Source organism: Stenella coeruleoalba (genome assembly GCF_951394435.1).
Source record: "Stenella coeruleoalba genome assembly, chromosome: 1".
Lineage (NCBI taxonomy): Eukaryota > Metazoa > Chordata > Mammalia > Artiodactyla > Delphinidae > Stenella > Stenella coeruleoalba.
This window is the reverse complement of record NC_137169.1, coordinates 159,851,573-159,873,503: the sequence shown is the minus strand read 5'-3', so window position 1 is coordinate 159,873,503 and position 21,931 is coordinate 159,851,573. Positions and strand designations below refer to the sequence as shown.

The 21,931-nt window shown below is 48.2% G+C and overlaps 1 protein-coding gene across 4 annotated transcripts in view; it reads right to left on the bottom strand.

Annotated features, from left to right (window-relative positions):
- Positions 1–21,931, bottom strand: part of ATP2B4 (ATPase plasma membrane Ca2+ transporting 4) — a 100,256-nt gene that overhangs the window by 47,166 nt on the left and 31,159 nt on the right. For all 4 annotated transcript variants that reach the window (XM_079945470.1, XM_079945471.1, XM_079945473.1 and 1 more), the window contains exon 2: positions 9,160–9,821. In XM_079945470.1, the coding sequence (XP_079801596.1) occupies positions 9,160–9,352 (193 nt within the window). In that variant the 5' untranslated portion in view covers positions 9,353–9,821. The remainder of the gene's footprint in view (positions 1–9,159; positions 9,822–21,931) is intronic.

Here is a 21,931-nt window from a genome sequence, read left to right as displayed (position 1 = left end):
CTGGACCACTGCGACTGTCTAACTGGCCTGCTGCTTCCACCCTTGCCTTTCTGTTCTCAGTCTCTTCTCTTTCCAGAATGATCTCTTACAGCCCAACCCATGACACTCATCTACCCAGAATCCTCTGGTGCCTTTTACTTGGAATGAAACTGGATACAGAAGACATTACAATGGCCTATAAGCCAAGCCCCCTTTATGAGCCCCCAGCCCCCCACCCCTTAACTCCTACCATTTTCCCCTTGTTCACTGAGATGCCATCAAGCTAGCCTTCCTGCCATTCTCTGCATGCACTAGACACGTTTCTTTTTCAGGGCCCCTGCACACGTTTCCTTTCTCAGATTCCTCTTCACTAGGTAGGGCTCATCCTTTCACCTCCTTCAGGTCTTTGCACAAACGCCACCTTCCTCGTGAGGCCCACCCTGACCCCCGTATTTAACACAGACTTTTCTGCCCCTAGCACATTTGATCCCCTTATCCTGCTTAACCGTTTCCCTCTACAGGTCTTCTCTCAGAACAGATTATATACTTATCCTACGTTTGTCTATGCCCCTCCACAAGGGCAGGATTTTTGTCTTTCTTCCTTAGGTCTAGAACAGTGCTGGACACACAGTATGCACACAGATTTATTGAATGAACTGCATGAATGAGTAATAAATAAGACTGTGAACACTGAAGCGATTACAATTGTGCCAGATGCTTCACCAGGCACATTTGTGTCTTCTCACCGAAACACTGCAAAGCCTTATGCAGTAGCTGCTATTAACCCCACCTCACATATAAGCAAACTATGGCCTGGAGAGGTTTTCTAACTACTCAAGTAAGTGCGCCGCAGTCTATGCCGCTCTACAGGAAGCAGCTGGATGCCAACCTACACACAGTGGGGCTGGGGTGTGGAGGCAGTCGCACTCAGCTGAGGCTTCATTCTGGCGTGACTAACTTGTCCTGGTTTGTCTAGGGCTTTCCAGGTTTTAGCACTGGAGCTCCTGCCTCCTGGGACGGCCCCTCAGCCCCAGGCAAACAGGGATGGTTGGTCCCCCACCCTCCTTTATTTACCTCAGGGCAGGCCCACATGCTGCTTTTCTCTACACCTCTAGGCAAATCAGTCCCGTTCCCACTCTTTATTTTACAACCGGGGTGAATTAGTCCCATCTTTTCCCGTCCTCAGGGATGGTGACACCAGGTCTGTCAGAGTCTAATCTATGAATTTTGTATTCAATAAGAGGTTCATTACTGGCCTTTTTTGGACCCAAGCAAATGAAACAAGACAGGTTATGGAAAACAAAAATGGTCAGGCCTTGCTCTCACTTAGATGCCCTCAAAGTCACACACTTACTTCCCTTTTGCCATTTTCTCTCATCTCTCTGCTCCACCTTAAGTCACCCTACGCTCTTACAATAGCTACCTTAAGAAGTCAAGTGGCTGCCCAAGTTCCCAGCATGCCCTGTGGCAGGGAGGGGCAGTTTGGGGCTGTCAGCGTAGTAGCCTTGGGAATCCTCTCTGACATGTGGCATGGCCCAGGAAAGCCATGTGGGACTGGGAGCTCGGCCAATCCCCAATTTTGGGCTTTCCATTCCCATTCTTCCTGCCCCCAAGAGGCTCTCAGGCCTTGATCTCAGCAGCTGTGATTTCACATAAATACTTGTCCAGCCCAGGAGGGGGTTTTAGTCCCTTATCTCCACAGTTGCTTCTAAAATATACTGCTTCCCGAAGAGGGGAAGGAAGACTTGGCAGGGAGAAAATGCTGGAAACACTGGAAAAGGATTTCCCCTAAAAATACATCAAGAAAATGAGAAGAAACCTTGTCCCCAAGAACATAAGAGAGAAAATCCTACCCAAATTGGGAATACATCTGGCCCGAAGAACCAGACTTAACACATGAGCTAGGAGAGGTGACAAGAATGTCAGTCTGTGAAGTCATTGCCCCCACCCCACGCTGGGGAATTACACAGCCCTGCCCAGGCTGGCGGGAGACGGAATAAACAGCAGTGGAAAATCTGTGTCTGCTATGAGCCTGTGCGGGGACCCAGGGCTTGGGCGGAGAAGCAGAGGCCCAGCCCTCAGTGGCCTGGCTCCAGCAGGGAAGGGCCAGGGCCAGCTTCCCTAGGAGGCCGAGGACTGTTGGCAGAGGCACCCCTTATCAGAGCCAGCCCAGGCCCAGAAAGGGTGGGGCTAGGTTAGACATCATGAGGGACTTCCCAGCTGTCTGAGTTATGATACCTTGCCAATGGGACAGCAGAATCTTCTCCTACAAAGATAGTATAAGGGAGAGGTTTCTCTGGGTTGATTTGAAGGCAATCCTATTTTATATAAGAACAGACATCAGAATACCTTTCAAGTCCTACCTTAAAAACCCTGGATTAGGGGGCAAGAGGGAAGAGTAGCCTAAAATCAACATAAGGACTGACAGGCTTCAGCCAGCTACTGCTGCTAACCCATTGCCACTCCTCCGAGGATTCAGAGCAGTTTCCCTGCTTCTGCATCTCTAGCTTAACACACCCACAGCTTGGAGATGTGCTCTGTACCTGCTGGCCTTCCAGCCCCCAGAGAGAAGGCAGTCTCCCTAAGGTCACAACAAGAGGATGATGGACTTAGAGAAGAATGCCCCTTTCTCACTCGCAATCCTAAAGCCCTGCCCTAGGTGGACAGCTTCCTCAGGGAATGTCTCCCCCTATCTGGCCCTCTGCTGTATGCCTTTTGTGAACACTCCAACTCTGGCATAGAGAAGAGACAGCTCCCCAGAGCGCCCTCCTCACCCTCTGCTCGGCCGCCCTCTCCCACGCTGCACGCACACACTCCCCTGCGGTGTCACATCCCCCAGTACTCACACCTCAGAGCTAAATACAGAGAGCGAAAGCTCCACTTCCAAGGGTGGATGCAACATCTGCCCCAGCCAAGGAGGGGATGCTATCTTTCTTCCTTCCCCTAGCTGATGGTCCAGTGCAAGGCACTGACAAGAAGGTTTAAAGCAAAACAACACTTTTTGCTTCGGGCAAGGAGGAGCTGGATAGAAAAGAATTCACAGAGCCTGGGGTTGGCCTGGGAAAGAGCAGGCCCATAGCTGTCACGCATGGTTGGCCTAATTCAGCCCTAGGCATATAACTCAAACCAGACAGGGAACTCCCAGGATGCAACGTGGAATTCCCTGCAGGGGGAGGAGGGACTAAGGGAGGGCACTTTTTCTCTCCTGTCTTTCTCAATCATCTACCATCCCACTGTTGATGCTGCTTCCCCCAGGTTTTGTGAAAACCTTTCCCACCCCTCTGCCAAGTACTAAATATTTCACAGCTACTCACATCACAGTGTAGCTGCTCTCTGGCTGTTTGAGCTGGTTTGCCCATCTCTAACCCTTCTCCTCCCTCTAAGATATTCTTTTGGCATGAGTCTCTGTCATACCTTAAACTTAATATGTCTGCCCAAAGTGTGATAGGCAGAGAGGACCACAGATTGTTATTCTCAGCAGTCATGCCCACATGAATTGTTTTTAGAATAATTTATTTGGCATCTTCCAGGTGATGGCTATGGGGCAGAGGGCATGAGGAAAGAGAGGTAGCTTGGCCATGCTTCTAAGTTGAAATTGATGGACTCCTAAAAGTCTATTTTCTAAATCAGACTATAAGCTCTACAGATAGGGAGGAAAATCTCAGAGAAGCCAGTTGCCCATCTTCTTCTCATATCCGTTCCATTCCATATCCACTTGCCCATTTCTTTACATCCCCTGCAACATCAACATTCTCTAAAGCAGTGGTCTCTAAATGGGGGGCATGCATTCATCCGTTAGAGCGTGGGAAAGGTACTGGAACTTTTTGTATTACTTCATCCATTTCTATTTCTTGTAGATCCTACTATGTAAATAATATTAGTGTTAGAAGTACTGTAGGTGAACATTTATTGGGGCTACGTGTGCAATTTTCTTTCAGATTGACAATGCTACTGGAAATTTCAATCTCCTACACTGAGGAAGAGCCCAATCCCAGTATGTCCCAGCTTATGGGAAAATGGATAGTTCTTGGTAGAACATGCCACTGACCTCAAAAGGCATGGCAACAGGAACACAGCTAAACCCCAGAGAACTTAAGGTGGCAGGAGATATTAACCTAAATCCTGCAGTTAATGAACCAAAATCAAAGTTTGCGCTGTCTTAAAACAGATTCTTTCTCCCTCCTGCTGTTTACTCCCCAAAGAATCTCAGCTCCCAAAACCTAGTAGGTGCTCAGTTATTAGGCAAGGCAAAGATGCTTGCATCTTATGCCAGGAACATTTACTAAGTGGTAGCAATTACCACAGAGCATGGCCAGGCCAGAGCTTCCCTAGGCAATCACACGATGGAGGAGTCCTACCTCTGACTCCTAGGCCCCCTTTTCCTTCCCTACAATCCCCTCAGCTTAGGTCCCTGTACTGTGTGCTCCCATAATACCATCATAGCACTATGACAATATTTCTGAAATTGCCTTAATTTTTGTGTATCCTCTTATTGCCTGTAAGCTTTATGGAAGCAAGAACTGTGCCTGTCGTGTTCACCATTGTGTCCCCAGCACCTGCCGGACATTAAATATTTGTTTAATGTGGTTGAAAAGAAATTAGAAACCCTCTGTATCCCACTGTCACACCCTCAACTCTGCAGAGGCGGAAAGGAATAGCAGGGTACAGAGGGAACATGAGACAGAAATTCCCACCAACATTCTTCTAGATCCAAATTCAACATAAATAGTCTTTAGCTTTACGAAAGAAGTCCACAGGTAATGACTCATTGTTTAGTCAAGGCTCCCCTTCTCTGCCCTTTCTCATCTGGGCCCAGACCTCCCCCCTAACCGTTGGCCTAGCTCCTCCTCAGAAAACATCATTCTTCCTCCTAAAAAGGGTAACACAGCTGAGGACCAATGTGGAAAAGTTCTATGGAGAAGAAGAATTCATACAACTTTCAAAGAATCTCTCAACTAGGATCCTCTCTGCTTCCTGCACACAAAGGGAGACTGAGACTAAGGAAAAATACCTCTTCTTTCTTCCCCTTAAGCCACAGGTATTTCTCATTCCAGATTCACAAAGGTTTCTCTTGCTCTTGGAAGCCAGGAGATGGCATGGAAAACTGATCAGAAGATAAAAGGCTATCTTCTAGGGGGTAGCACCCAAAATGCTCAGCTCTCTGGGGATTGGAGAGATTGGCTGGGGTTGGGATGTAATGGGGAAAGAAGAGGCAATAGAAAGAGGGGGGATAAAGAAATTGGAATGAGGAAAGAAGCAAGCAAACTAAACAGATTCCATTGGCGCAAAATGCTCAGGTTTTCCCTACTGGTAAACCTCAGGCAACACAGCCACCGCTTATCCAGGAACTAGAGCCTCACCTCTGCCTCTTTGCCTTTCTTTAACATGGCCATGAAGGCTGAACTCTGTAGTGGCCTAGATGAAAGCATGTGTCGTCTTTCACGTCTCCCCCACCGCTTTTCGTTTCCCCAACTTTCCTTCCCTTTTTTGCTCACACTCAGCCTTGTGTCTGGTCGTTGCTGAATGCCATGGAGGCTGAGCACCTCCACGTCATCTCGAATGTAACCAACTCTTGGCCACTGGGGCATCTCCTCTTGTTCCAACTAGCCATTGTACTCAAGGAACGCAAGCCAACATTAAACTCACATTAGCATTGGGTCATGGTTAGACATTTTATCAGGCATTGGAATACAAAACAAACTGTAAAATTATCTGTGATTCTGAGATTCTCCATGCTGCTGCTCTAGCCAAAGGGGCAGCAGAACATTAATGGACTGTGATTCAGAAAACATGAATTATTCCATCGAGTTCTCCCCTGTGGTAAGACTTTAGGCAAGTCATTTAAACCTTTTGGTCTGTTATGAGCAAGAGCGAGCGAGCGAGTGAGACAGAATAAAAAAAACATGTTAGTGTTTGAAATGTTATAAACTCCAAGTTCCATAAGACCCTTTAGTAGCTATGGTTTAAAATAATCTACCGGGCTTCCCTGGTGGCGCAGTGGTTGAGAGTCCGCCTGCCGATGCAGGGGACACGGGCTTGTGCCCCAGTCCAGGAAGATCCCACATGCCGTGGAGGCTGCGCGTCCGGAGCCTGTGCTCCACAACGGGAGAGGCCACAGCAGTGAGAGGCTCACATACCGCAAAAAAAAAAAAAAAAAAAGTTAAAAAGAATAAAACAATCTACCAATCTATACTAAAGATACTATCAATCCAACAGAAAATAAAGGGGAAGAGTCATATTCTAGGAACCAATCTCCCCTATCTTACTTCACCTTGGTTTCCAATCAGCAGAATTCTAACACCGGGAAAATTTCTTTATTCTTATTATTAGCCTGCAGGGGCCTCGCACAGCTATGCTAGGCTGTCAGGCACCTCAGAGCAGTCTTCTGTGAACAGGCTGTTTTTTTATGGCACCTGGATATTGATGCTCTTTTCTCAGCCTGTCCAACCAAACCGCTCAGCACCACCCCCGTCTGGGGAGAGACTCCTGTGTCATAGCTCTTCTGTGTCTCCTTTTCCCATCCCTTTACTCTTCTCACATATGAGGGGGTCACTGTTGGCACTGGGGGCTAGAAATTACTCACGGAAAAGTTATTTTCTGACACCCTGCCTCCCCAGCTCCAGGACCGGCCCTATGGGTAAGTCGTAATGAAATAAATCAGGATACATATTTGTGATCTAAGGAAGGAGGAGAATGGCAGTGGACAACTGTGACAAAGGTAGGGGTACTGGGATATAGGCATGGCCAGGGTTTGTAGCGACAGAGGCACCTGACATCAGAAGGGTGACTTTCAACTACAGGTCTGAAACCAGGACTGGGAAAGAATCTAAGCATTTGATATCTGATGTTGAGATTAAAGTACAATATATATGCTGGCCTTTGGGAATGGAAGCTCTCTGGGAATCAGGAAGTTAACAATAACAGCTATGAGAAAGGGTTTGGAAAATCGGGAGGAAAGTCTGGACCCGGCTCTTAGGAGTTTCTTAGGTTCCAGCTTATTTGGACTTCTGAGTTTCACTTTGTGAGAGAAACAACTGACCCAAGGGATAAGAACAGAAGAGGAAGGGAAAAAGAAAGATCCTGCTTAAATTCTGATGAATGTTTCAAAAGTATTGCAGTATCTCAGTTAAACATAATAAGAATACCCTCTCTTTAAGGTCAGTGCTACTGTGAAAGTGGCAGAATAAAGAAATCTAGCTGACAAGAAGTAGGCATTATCCAAAGGGCAGTCATTAGATACTAAACAGAAGGCCTTTGCTAAGTCACATGAAAGCAACTAAACACTGCCATCTTAACCAGGCTTTTTGACATCAACAGGTGAATGGAGAAAATGGACAGTGGTTGCAAGTAGACTGCAGCAGCCTCTCCAGATGTAAAAACACATTGCACTCCATAGGCACTCATATTCTGGCAAATATCTTCAGACACGTGGACTCCATTTTAATGTGAGACGACTAATTTATTGAACACCCATTATAAGTGTAGGCATTGTATACAACATTACATTATTTAATTCCAATAACTCTGCAGCCTAGGTACTAACATCATTTTCAAAGAAGAAAATGATGTTTATTTAGGGAGGCTGAGCAAACTGTTCAATGCTATTCAGCTAGTAAATGGTAGAAGTAATTTTTTTTTTTTGGTGGTACGCGGGCCTCTCACTGTTGTGGCCTCTCCTGTTGCGGAGCCCAGGCTCCGGACGCGCAGGCTCAGCGGCCATGGCTCACGGACCCAGCTGCTCCGCGGCATGTGGGATCTTCCCGGACCAGGGCATGAACCCGTGTCCCCTGCATCGGCAGGTGGACTCTCAACCACTGCGCCACCAGGGAAGCCCAGAGGTAATATTTGAACTTAGAGCCTATGAGATAAGAAACTGAATTCTAGAAGTACAGAGAACGTGTAGGGCAGCTCTCTTTGATTGCAAAATATAAAATAAAATAAAATAAGACATGGGCAATGTACAGATATCTAGATAAAAATCTCTTCCTTTTTTTAATCCTAGAGAGTCTGGACTCCAAGTCAGTAACTTATAACATTGGCTAGGGGTCAAAACTTCTTAGAATTGGCAAGAAGTATGATGTGGCCTCCAAGGAAGGGTCAGAAATGGTATACCTCAAGAGGCTGAAGGCATCTAAAGGACAAGATCTTTGCTCTATCTCAAGCTACTCAACCATGGCCTGCCTGACTGATAGGACCAAGCAAGGACCTGTAACAGATGCTGAAACCAGGCAAAGGAGAAAATAAGATTCCTCTGGTACTCTCTCCATTTCAATGAGGCAAAATTATCGTGGCTCACTGGGCAACTGGACTGAGCCAGGTAAGCATGAAGCTGGATTTTTCCTTTTCCTTTTTTTTTCTTTTTTTTTTTTTTTTTTGCGGTACACGGGCCTCTCACTGCTGTGGCCTCTCCCGTTGCGGAGCACAGGCTCCGAACGCGCAGGCTCAGCGGCCATGGCTCACGGGCCCAGCCGCTCCACAGCATGTGGGATCCTCCTGGACCAGGGCATGAATCCGTGTCCCACGCATCGGCAGGCGGACTCTCAACCACTGCGCCACCAGGGAAGCCCTCATTTTCTTTTAAGAATAGATTATGAACAATTATACTAAAAGTGCATAGGACAGGGTTGAAAAAGTCATCAATAATTCCCTGAAAGAAAACAGAGTGAGTAATCCAAAGATATGGTGGGTACAACTCTCTATGTTATGACTTACCATCCCGTTTGTAACTGTGTACCATAGAGAAGTGCTACATTAGGTAGATAGACTCACCCACTTTTCTTCATATTACACTGTAAGATCAGTGTAGGGAAGAATTTTATCTTCAACCTTTGCAATCAAAGACTGATATAGAATAAGGGACTTGATTACTGATAAAAGCATCTCTAACATAAACACTTATAAAATAGAGATCTTCTGCCTTCTGTACATTGATACAGAAAAAGGAGGAAAGAATGATCTTCAGAGAATACCACAGTCACTCAACATCATCTCTGGGAAAGAAATGACATTTCTCTCCATAGTCGCACCTCCTTCCAGCGCTTCAGATACTATACTTTACCCACCAGACACAGATATACCAGCAAGGTCTCCAGAAATGTTCCTTCTCTAGAAGTTGGGAAAATAATATATTTTAACACTAGCCACCTTCCTCCGATCCCCCACCCCTGGTACGGCCTTTACCTTCCACCGGGTTGGTTTTCAGTCTACTGCAGAGATTCATTACTCCTCCATAGTGGACATTGATCTGGTTTATTGCATCAGCTGAACGCAGCTCCATGAGCTTCCTCAGGTCCATTACCGTGCAGCCAAATTCCCCTTCATGGCTCTCAATTATCGAGTTGGCTGGCAAGGCGTGTTCTGTTGGGTTTGTCATTTTGCCTGCTGTTACCAAGCCCCTCAACCAGAGAAAATGTGAAATTTCCCTTCCACTGATCAGGGTCTCTTGCCTCTCTGCCTCACTTCTTCTTACTTTTTGCTTCACTGGGAGCCCAGACGGGAAATAGATCGACTATATCTTGTGCAATAAGCTTCAGAGTAGCAACCCGTAGTCCAGATCCTTTTCTGGGTATGAAGCTTGGCAGTAGGAGGAGGAAGAGGATGGGGGAACTGAGTGGAACTGGACCACGTGTCACGATGATTGGTGTCCCCAGGTGGTGATGGAAGTGGTTGTCCAGGGTAGGTAGGTTCCTAGCTTAGACCAACTTGCACAGATGGAGGTGTAAACAGGATGTGCATGTTACCATGGAGGCAATCTTAGCAACAACCAGCGACTGCAGTGGTAGAGAGGTGGCAGGAGGAGGAGGAAGAGGAGGGTTCCCTGGATACCGATGACAACAGGATCTCTGGAATAAAGATTCAAAGATAGACAAAAAGAAACAATTAGAGCAGCATGGAGATCCAGCATCTGCAAGGGCAAGAGGTACTCATTCTAGCACAGGGTTTAGGTGACAGTTGATGTCTGAGCTGAACTGATAGCTGAGGCCTGAGCTGAGGCCCCTTCCTCCCTGGGAGGCCCCAGCAGCCTGTAGACTCCAATAATTTCAGATATACCCCAGTCTTCATACCTCACCTCTTCCAAACCACGTAACACAAATCCTGCAACTTCAGAAACTTGGAAATAAAAGGTTATGACCTCTAATTGTTCTAATGCACTCCCTGTCTATTTGAGGGACCTGCTATAGAATCTTTTAGTCTGACCTTACTTCTAAGAGGTGAGAAGAGGTCAGAAAAGGAGTCCAGACCAGAGTGATCTGGAGGGTTGCCTGCCAGTCTGCCACCCTCCCCCATACCTTGCACCCTCCCCTACTCCTAACACACACATTTACAAACCAGGAGGACAGCCTGGTAGAAGATGCCCAATCCTCTGCAGCCCCTCAGAATACTCAGCCTGATGCTGTATAGAAATTCCTCAGGATGCCGCAGGTGTCAATAGATCAGGAGCTAAGCCCCCCACTGCTCCAAAAAGCTTTTGGGGGGAAAGGATGAGTAAAATGCTCTGTCAGTAGGCGATACAGGGTGGAACCTTTTTACATAAAGGGGACAGAAGGACCTCTGAGGAGGGAAGATAGTGAGTTTGAAGCCTATGAGTGTTAAAGTTCCTCTGGGGTGGCAGGAATACGACAGCTACTGATTCAGATAGAGCCTAGGGCCACAAGGTGAGTAGGGGAGCAAAGTTAGTCTGCGTATGAGTGACACCAGAGGGTCTCTAACCAGCATTTCTCCCCTCAGGAAGGCATGTGTTACCTCTTACACGTGCTCACTAGGGAGAGAGGGTCAGGAGTATGTACAGGTGAGAACAGGGAGGATGAAGGTGAAAAGTCTTATCCTGAGCCCCGTTCTCAGCGTCAGAAAGGGGCTGCTGTGTGGCTTGCAGGAGGACTGCCACACATTGGCTATTTAAATGTGAAGGGGCTCTTCTTGAACACAGCACCCGAACACCGGGGGCCCAGCCCCTCTCTAATAAATGGATGACATCCTTGCTTCTAGAAGGTGAACGAGGGAGCACAAGGACCATCAGATAAGGACTTGACTCTTTTATCAATTAATTTTCCAAAAATCACACGTGGCCAAAGTTCCCGCTAATTGTGATCAATCCTGTCCTTGGCAGGTTCCACGGGGATGGAGGTGGTTAAACCCCTCCCTCTCCCAGTCTGCCCTCTGCCTCCTCCTTCTACTATAAATTTTTAGAGCTACTCTGACTTACAAAGGGTTACGCAAGCAGGGTTTTGTTTTGTTGTTGTTGCTATTGTTTTTTAAACATCATATTCCCTTTCTTTTTAGATGTCATCAGAGAATCCTGGGGAACAAGGAGGTCTGGAGAGAACCTGAGGCAGAGTGTCAAACTCTCTTCAATCATACTGGCATAGGGATAGGCAGTACCACAGACTTTTCTCTCCAGTTCACCTTCTTCTCCAAGTCTGGAAGCAGTGGGAAGGGCTATAGCAGCAAGAAGCCCAGCTGACCCTTAAGTTGAACCCCTTAACCTTTCAAGAGGATGTTGAGGACAGTGCTGATTGAGAGCTTAACTGGAAATCAGAAGATTTTACTTTTTTTTACTCTCTACCCACTGCCGTGTTTGTTCTATGAAGGCAGAGATTTTTCACGTGTCTTCTTCACTGCTTTCTCTCCAGTGCCTAGATAAGCACCTGCACAGAGCGGGCATTCAGCTAATTCTCTTGGTTGAATAACCAGTAGTAGATTCAGAACCAGATTCACCATCTTCCCAGGTACCCCTTGGCAAGTCACTTGGCCTTCTTAGTGCTCAGTTTTCTTAGGGCTCAGCTCCTCCCATCTTTATCTGGGGGAAGAATCAGCCCTACCTTTTCACACCATCCTAAGAAAGTGATAAAGGGAAGGGATTATAAATAGAAATAGTGCTTTGAAATCTTAGATGAAAGATGACCAGTGTCCAGTATAGGACACTCAAGTGATGAAAAAAGCTTAATTTGATCTTAGTGAACTTTTTTTATCTAGCCCTTTAAGCAGAAGAGCAATAATTTCCATGTGCCCCTCCATCTTTCCTTGCCAGGGGGAACTCCCACACCCCCAAAAGAATGGAAAATTCCAAGGCAGCTTCATTAGCAGTAACCATTAGCTAGGTTATAACCATTTGCTATAACCACTAGGCAATGCGGCCTTGGATCTCCAGAGAAGTAGGGGCAGTCTGAAGAGATCAAAGAGGAGAGATTCTTCCACTCACACAGACAACCAATGAGAAAAGGTCACTTAAGATTAGAACACATGGGACAGGTAGAAAAGAATGAGGTTTGTCTGCTTCGGGTTGCTCTAGAGACACACATGTAGGTCAAGCACTGAGCTGCTGGCACAAAGTCACAGGGACGGTGCCCATTCGGGACCCTTTCTCAAGTTGGGCTCTCCGCGAAAGTTCTTCCGGAATCCAGAGGCATAGCTGGTGCCGATACTCCTCTCTGAGCTCCTAGAATAAGAGCTCTCCGCAACGGCTGGGCTTGCCTAGCCCCTAACCTTATTAGGCAACTGGCAAAGAATAGTACGTAAATGCTCACACAGGCTCAGCCTCAGATGCAGCGCTCAGATGCCAGGGAGGTACCACCTCTTGTCAGGTCAGGATTAGTCATTCGGCTCAGGGCCTCCTGGGTGAGGTATGTTCGCACTCCCCGTTTCTAGCGTTTTGCCAGCTTAATGATGATGGGATGGAAGAGCAAACTCTCATCCCTTCCTGCGGGGGCAAGAAGTCATACTACTTGTATGATCATGAAATCATTTTAATTTTTTTCCTCCTAAAGTTCTGTAACATCTGTTCTACACCTTGCAGTGACATGTAAAAGGACTGTCATATCAATTTTAGGCAGGACAGCTGTGACTCCCACCTTACAGATGAAGACACTGAGGTCCAAAGACATAAAAGGTGATTTGTTCTTTGGCAAGTCAGTGGCCTTGACTGCCTGGTCCTCTTTTTGTTATACTTGCTCCTTCCCTCAAGTCTGGACCTCCCCATTTTCTGACAAATATAAGTCCTTTAAAAAGTAGGCAGCTTTGGGATACAGAGAATACACATAACCGCTTAGAGGAAATGCTGACTCTTACCCTTGCTCTTTCTCTTTCAGAATCAACTACATCACATCCCAGGCAATGAGGGTGAAAGAGACCCCCTCCTGTTCCTACACATGCCTGAGAAGCAGACCATCCTATATTTCCTGATGACTCAATATGCAGCTAAGCTCCCTAGCAAGTTCTAAACTGAGGAGCTGCCGGAGACAAAAACCTCATGCCTTAAGTCACCAAACCACAAACAATAGTCAGACACTGTTTCCTCCAATTTTGTCAAGAAATCCCTTACTCTTAACTTTCCTGGGGTGCATCCCCAGGCTATGAGGAAAAAGGGTAACTCCCTATGTAGGGAGTAGGGTATTCTGAGAATCTGAAAGGAACCCACCCCCTGAATCTCCCCTGCCAAAGGCTCCTATTGAATCTGGCGTGATGCATGGGAAGTGAAGTATGAATGGAAAGAGGAGAAAGGAAACAGGAGGGGCCAGGGGCCTAGGGCTTCAGGCTGGTGCAGCACTGCAGCCAGACTTGCCTGGAATAATAAGTAGCTATGCTCAACTCTGGCTTCCGGGCTGCAGGCAGGGGCTGTCCAGTGGAGTGGACTCTCATGCCCTGCCCTCTTCGCTGGGCTGGGAGCCTCTGCTCAGAAGTGAGTTGGTAGCACTCAGAGATGCTGTGTTTGGAGCGTCAGTCCAGGGAGGGAAGACCTTGTGCGGGTGGGGAGGCGGGTGGCACAGGAGTAGGCTGGGCCCACCTTAGAATGCACCAAACTGAAGTATGAAACCTGCTTCGAGCCCACACTTCCCCAAGAGAAATCATATATGTAAACTCACACACATGCGCACACACGGTGTAGTGTATAGGCAGCAGCCTAGCATAGCAGCTGATATGTAGTGGTTGGTCCATACATAGTAGTTATTTATCATTATTCCACATATTGTTTCACTGAATCTTCACTAACAGCTCTATAAGGAGGGCACCCCATTTTATAGCAGGGAAATAGAGATTCAGAGAACCAGGATTTGTGTCTTAGTCTGAATCCAAAGCCACCCTGCCTCAAGTACAAGGACAATCCTGTAAGAAAAATGAAAAAAAAGCTACAGGTTTACTTCCTACAGCTTGATCAGAAGGCCCATATAAACCTATCTATCTGTCCCTGGCCCACAACCCCTGAAGCCTCTACAACACATCAGGGCAGGCGTAGGGGTAGAGCTACAGCTTGTGAGGGGCAGACACTCCCCACTCCATCCCCACCCCCACACATACGTATCCCCCCAGCCAGAATGCCCTTAGCTCTGGATTGGCATGATTCCAAGTATATCCAGTTCCCACCTAGAGACTGAAGGAGTGGGGCTGAGGGCTCCCTCCACTCCTCTTCTCACACCCAGGGCCTTGCAGCCTGTAGGGACTGGGGAGAGGCACAGAGAGCCCTGGCTCTAGATTCTCTCCCTCCTTTCTCCAGTGGGGGCAGTTCCTCGGCCATTACCTACAGTGTCTTAAGCTTCACTCCTTTTCTCGGCACTGTCATACCTCTTAGAGGGGCTTTCAAGAAAGCTGGCAAGCACCTGAACATGGCAGGCTGCCCAGCGCGAAAACATCCCTGGTTGGCCCTTCTCTCTGAAAGTCTAAATTCTACACGAAGGCTGCTCTGCTCCCTCCTCATTACAGGCCCCTTATTCCCATAACCCAGAGAATAGCCCAACTGCGCTAGTTCCCACCACTTGGGTGTAGCAGCCATCCTCATCGTGGTTCCAGGTACTCTTTCCCTCCCCATGCCCGCCCTGCCCTAATTGCTCCCCTAATGCCTGCTGACTTGCAGAGCAGACCTGCGCACATACCCTCCTTCAGTCTACTGAGGCCCTTTGGAGGCATATGGGAAGAAGGTCAGAGGCAGAGGATGTTGGCTAAAGTTCAGGTAGTGGGCGGCACCACCTGTCTTCATCAGTAATAGCCATGCTGGTGCCAGGAAGCCAAGTGAGGGCTGAGGCCCCAAACCACGCCTCAGCATGGCATACGGTAGCCTGTGCTTCTGGTCCTGGTCTTGGAACTTGATGCTAATTCTCAGCCAGCCCCTAGGATTTGGGTTCTGGTGGGTACTCCCTTCCTAAAGAGAAAACATCACTTGCTGGTTAGGAGGTGGTATACATGAGGGTCCCTCCCTTACCCTCCCCCTCCCCAAGTCTGCTACCCTGAGAGTGTCTTCTTCAACCCAGCAGCAGAAATGCAGTGCTAGAATCAAAGCATCCATCTGGAGAAAATGTCTTGCTCTCAACCCCTGGGTCTCAGGGGTCCAGAGTTTCCCCTCATCCTTGAAGCCACCTCGTACTTGACCGAACTAAGCCTATGCATACCCTGGATCCAGTAGTCAAGTGGGTACCTCTCCCAAAGAAACTCTCACGCAGGTTCAGAAAAGGGCATGTGTAAGGATGTTCACTGGGGCGTTATCTGTGGTGACAGAGAGTTGAAGGCAACCTGGGATCCCCTCTCCCAGTGATGGACAGGTAAAATATGTGGCTAGATAAGAGGGGATATTATGCAACAGTTAGAAAGACAGATCAGATATACACACAACAATATTGCTATCTTAAAAATAGTGCTTAGTGGGGGTAAGAAAGGTGCTTTAACAAAAGTTAAAAACACATGCATCTAAAGCAAAACTATACATTTTAAGGGATGTATTTAAACAAAAAGGTACATATTAACACATGAGAATGCTGCTCCTAGGCAAGGAAGGGAAAAGACATGGGCTATGGAGAAACAGTGAGCACAGGAAGGGCCTCGCATGGACCAACGATAATACTGGGCCATGAATCCCTAGTATGATTGACTCAATCGTCTGTACCTGAGGTCTGAAAAAAATAAAACATACTATGATGCTGGAGCCTGGAGGGGCTGTACTGTCTAAGATATGCTATGACAATGAGGACAAAACCTATCAGTTCTGGCCAGATGCCTTCAGAGGGCAGGGAGAAGATCAGGCCCATAGATAGCACAGCCTTCTCTCAACAGTGATACCAAGAATTGACCCAAGGCCGATGACAGTCTCTTCCTGATCATCTGGCCTGTCGATCCGGCCCCTCTCAGAGACTCCAGGAACCAACGAGATGAAGACAGGAAGCTTCACAGCATGGGTTGGGAAACTGAAGCTGGCATGTGTCTAGTGGGGCATTGTCACTCCCCTGCATTCATCCTAATAATAGCATCAACAGATCAAGATGAAAACGGGCAGTCCCTTGAGCCTAGAGCCATAGGGAATATACCCTCTTTTCCAAATACTATGAGTCATACGGGTCCGGGTCACCTCCGCGGACTCCTGTGACTCAAGGGGTGTTGAGGAAACGTTCACAGCAAGCTAGAGCTAAAAAAAAATGTAGAGGATGGAACAGCAACCTCCCCCTCCTTCAGCTGATTAGAGGACAAGAGGTGACTTCAGGTGGGAGCAACAGTGCCAGCCAGGTCTGTTGTCTAATGAAAGGAGTGCTGGCCAGATTGTGGGAAATGCTCAGGATGTGGGTTAGAGGGGTACCTGCCTCTAACACTAAGGTGCAGCTGCTCGAAACTGGGACGGTTAGAGGCAGACCCTTGGACAGCAGCATTCAAATATCTAGTACACACACTCTCCTGGGCAACACAGATTGCCTTTCTTGAGGCTGCTGCGGTGTTTCCACATTTTGGTCCCAAGGGAATCAAGGGGCTTTTTAGCAGCTGGGTTGGATCCTGTGTTATTTTTAGAAACAAATTTCAGCAGAATCACTGCCATGCTCGTGGAGGGGGGAGGAGGGCCAATCTCCCTTGACTACTGGAGTCAGTCAGGATCTCCCTGCTCCCGGGCCTCAGGCTCTGGGCAGGCCTCCGGGTGAGAGGGAAGTTGCCTGGCCTCAGACTGAGGAGGCCACATGGCATCTACCTAAAAGAGACTGCCGGGGCAGCAGGGGCTCAGCAGGAGAGGAAGCAAAATAACATTCCTGTGGGACCCAGACACTAGCCAGAGTGCCACACCCTGGACACCGTGCCTGCCGGCGTCCCATCGCCTCCCCCAGTCCTCGGCCGTCTTGCCGGTACAGCCTACAGAGAGCCAGCCCCCGCCGCTGCCTCTTCCAGGCTCTCTCAGCCCAGCTACTTCCCGGAATTCCCAGGTGAATGGACAAGGGCTCCATGCTGAGAAGATGGAGTTCACCAGGAAAGAGAGCTGGGAGCATTCCCGAATAGCTGTCGCCTCACCCCCCAGTTTCACTCTTCCTTCTTCACACAGGAGGCGCTAAGCCAGTTCTGGTCTTTAGAAAGTGGGCAGACCATACTCTCTTGCACTTCTGTTGTGCCTTGGAGCAGTGATCCTGAAACTTGACTGAGCATCAGGACTCCCAGGAGGGCTCCCAGAGTTGCTGGTTCAGGAAGTCTGGGGTGGGGCCTGGGAATGTGCATTTATAACAAGTTCCCTAACAAGAGGATGCTGATGCTGGTCTGGGTACCACACTAGAGAACGACGCCGAGTTTACAACGTCGTGAGACTCTCCAGCAACACCAGGCTAAAGCACTTTGACAGCCTCGACTAGGGGCCCAGTCCCGACATTGTCCTCAGATCCAGCCTGACAGGGGAGGCACAGGAGGCTCTTGTCACGTCTCACCCTCCTTTAGTCCTTCTAGAATGTTGATCTCTGCTTCCATTCATCTTGGGGCAGCCCTCTTTCCCAGAGAGACCCATGATCCTCCCAAGGAAAGCTCCTCTCCCGTGAGTCCTTGAGAAAATAGACTTGAGAGGACCTCCCTGAACAGGCTGCAGCTGAAGCCAAGATTTATTCAGAAGGTTAAAACAAGATACCTGGTGAGGTTCAGAGGAAAGCCCAGACCCCTTTCGGGTTCTGGTGCAGCTAAGCACCCTCTGCACTCCTGTTTCCTACTCGGCAGGAGATGAGAGGCGGTGTGGTACCCAGGGGCGGGGGAAACACGGATGCAAAAGACACCCACCACTCACTTCAGGCTCCCCAAATATTACTGCCCCCCAGCACATCTGAATCCCATGCTGCTTTTGCTCTGTCATTTCCCACGGCCCCCGCAGAAGGGCTGGTCTGTGGCCCCTGCGCCACCTCTCGGGGTGGGGTGGGGGGGTGCGTGCCTGCTGTGCTGAGGCCAAGGCAGCGGCACGGGCGCAGCTGATGAGCATCGCCAGCTGCCGTTCTCCAGTTGGGGCGACAGGCTGCTATAAACACTCGTCGAGGTTGCTATGGCAAAGTGAGTCTGCAGCCTGGCTATGGTGGAGCTATTTATGTGCCTGTAATGGCAGAGTGGTCTGTTTTTTATTATTTTACTTTTAAAGTTTTCCTTTCCCAACCCCCTAAAACAGCTTAAAAAAAAAATGTCAGCACAACTTTCTCAGGAACAAAAAGAGTATGGCCAGACTATAGAGCGTGCGGTTTGAGCCAGCAGGGGGAACACTGAAGTGAGGAGTAGAGTAAGTTCCTTTAAAGAAGGGAATGTACGGCTTCTTGCCCCTACATGCCTCTGCCTCAGCTCATCAAGGAGAAAGGCCCAAACTCAGGGTTTTCTCACCTCTGCACCACTCACACTGAGAAGAGACAAAGGCGCTTTGTCCTCTTCCTTCCTGTCAAAGGCTGGCTCCAGCCAGCAGCATTCCTCGCATCCCCTTACTCCCTACCAGCCCCCACTGGCTGCCTGTAACATCAGGATGAAGATACGGAGACTTCCACCAGGGGTCGTGGGAAGAGAGCCTCAAAGCAAGCCCCACCCCCTACAACCTGGGTGCAGTGTCACCCAGCATGGAGCCTGGTCACTCCTGGCTGGAGGGCTGCCGGAAATGATCTCTGAGGTACCTCTGAAGAGACACATGTTTCCGCCACTTGTACAGAGAACTTTCATCCAATTCTTACTCCTCAGGGAGCTCTGGGGTGAAGGGATACTCCTGCACAACAAGATTCAAGGTTCTAGTCAGGGTGGTGAGGACCTCTCACCAGCACCAAGGAGTCAGATGCTGAAGGATGACCAAAAGCGAGGTTGATTTATCCTTGGACACATATGTCTCCAGGGCACTAGGCACTTGGGAAAAGATTTTGGTAGAAATAGCGAGTACCTCCTACCTCTTGCTACTGGATGGGGCACTATAGCCTCCTACCTTCTCCACTCGCCCAGTCAAACTTAGAGTAACAAATGAGAACAAAGAAATGGGCCATCAGGCACAGGCAGATCAAGTGGGGCAAGAGAGTGGAAGATTACCATGTGGTAATCTCACACACACACATATACACCCACACACACACACAACTGAGCTGAAAGTGTGTGCTGACTGATAAATATGCCAGTCACTAAATGGTATCTAAGGAATAGAGAGACACCTTCCAGAAACAGCTGCTTGGAAATACAAAAGGTGCTGCAGGATTTTCACCATTCTTCTTTCTCCATCTCATTCCAGTTCCTTTTGGATTGTTATACACTTAGTAGGAGAAAAAACCCACTGCCGATGGGCATATTAATCAGATTAAAAAATAAAATTAGGGCAGTGTTAAGAAGAGCAAATCTCACAGACTGTTCAATTCTGTCCATCTCAGATTATAAGTGAATGTCTTGCAGATACCACTATGGCTCAGAAAGGCTATCAATGAGAACAGCCCCCAAGGGGAAGAGGGAGGAGGAAGCGGGAAGCTGCTGCTGATTCCACAAGGGAAGCACCCTCTGCTGCCCCAGGAGAGGTCAAAGTCCTAACTGACAGCCGGGTGAGCTGATAAAATCTTGCTGGGAAAATCAGAACTTGGGACACAAATCAGTCTTGGCAGCACCTTGAGGTCAAAAGAGCAGAGCACACATGGTTTCTAGGCTTGTCAAACCAACTGTCATCAGCATCCCGTTGTTCCTGTAGGATAGGAAGGGAGAAGGGAGGAGGTGAGGAAAGGGCCCAATATGGGGCACTGGAGGCTGATAGCATCATAGACACCAGTGTTTCTGTTCCTAAGTCTCAGGGTATTTACTCAGGCTGAGTGGCCGTTACTTGGGAATACATAAAAGACAAAGAAACAGACATGTCTCAGAACCCCCAAGGTAGAGTAAGCTTCCAAAAATCATGGTTAGAAAGAGCATCTATTCAAAAGGGCTCAGATCCACAGTGATGGACACAGGGCCCATTGTTGAAAGAAACAACGGGCAGGCAGAGAGGTGACTCAGCCCCAGCTGGTGGCTGTTTATGGAAATCTCACGGGAGAGAAAGAGGAAGGTACCGTTTATTCTTCTGAGTGAGCAGAAAGGTTGTATCACCTCTCTCTCCCAGTGTCTGTCCCAGCGCCCAACCTAACATGTGGAGTTCATGAATGAACCACCCTTCTCTGCTCCAGTATGCTTTTGTTTCTAAGGGAAGCAGAAAGATGGAAGGCCCAGAAGGGGACCCAATCTGCACAGAGAATCAGTTGTCTGTAAGTCCCTCTTCCCTCTGGGGATATATAGTGTTGGTGTATTGGAGGCACGTCACCCTTGTTCTCCAAGACACAGTCACAGGGCTTTTCTGGTGCAGACAGAAGGGAAACCAGCCACCACTGTAGGAATCATCCACTCTCTAGGCAGAAGCAAAGGTAAACTATAAAGAATTCAAGTTCTCCTAACACCCATTTGATTCTAAACTCCCACACACAGCATTTTGAACATCACTGCCATACCTCCAAGGAAAAACCTGGGAGAACTATGATGATGGTGGTTGGGGGGAGGTCTGTAGGAAGTGGCAAAAAAGGGTGTTTTCTGGATTATTTTTGAAGCACTGAGCTACCAAAAATCATGGGAAAAATACCCAGCACCAACCTCTTTCCACCTCCTCATTTTTCTCTCTATACCTCATTTCCAAGCCTCTCACTTTGTTTTTTCACATCTCTGTATATCCTTTTCCCCATCTCTCCCTCTCTTCTTGCCTCCTTCCTTCTCTCTCTCTCTTCCTCTCACCTCCTCTATCTATCTTCTATCTTTAAAGAAGGGAAAGGGATATACAGACATGTGAAATAGATAGCCTCTATCTATCTATCTATCTATCTATCTCAATCTCAAAATCTCTCTCATTCTCTCTTTTCCACATCTCCAAGGACAACCTAATTGGACAGAATTCCATTCTCCTTACCTGGGTAATTTCTGAAACCAATCAGCCCTGTCAAGTCCACATTGGCTCAAATAGCGAAAGAGTATGGAAGTGCTGAGTGGCAAGCCGGGAACTCATGGGGCTGCCACAGCTAGCGCCAACACAGGGCTGATCCGTGTCATGGGTCATGGATGATGGGCCCAAAGGCACACAGGATGAACTCTATGGACCAATCTGCATTCTCCCAAATCTACCTGGAGCTTGCCTGGATAAGTCGAATATGTAGTATCTAACCATGCTTGAAGCAGAGGCAAACACTGAGGACTCAGAAGTGAGAAGCCCTAACAGAGGTGGGGGGAGAGGAAGGATATGAGACTATTCCTATGGATTAAAAAGTAAAGTCAGGATTTAGTATGCTCAGCCGTTCCCAATCCAGTATAAATAGGAAGTGGCCTGATGGAGGAAGAGGCTGGGAGATCAGACAGATGTAAAATACACCTTGTGCTACAACTGGACTCTGGATCCTTTCAGTACTCCCACAGAAGGTGAAAATTCAGAACTGAACATGATAAACTAGTCCTACCCAACCACAAGCTGCAAGGTGGCTCCACTATTCCACCTGAATTCCACTCTGAGCCTATAAAACTGGGGCTGGGTATAGACAGATGGAGGCAAACGTTCAGCTCCCTGGTGACATGGCCACCTTCTCCTAGCTCTCCCCACCACCTGCAAGGATTCAAGGATTTGCAGAGGGGACCAGAGGGGGAGCAGCAGAAGGCATCCTAATCCAGCAGAGCCAGAACTCTGTAGGCATCTCACACTATTTACCCAACATTTGCTTCTGCAAAGGTTTGTGGGAGCTCC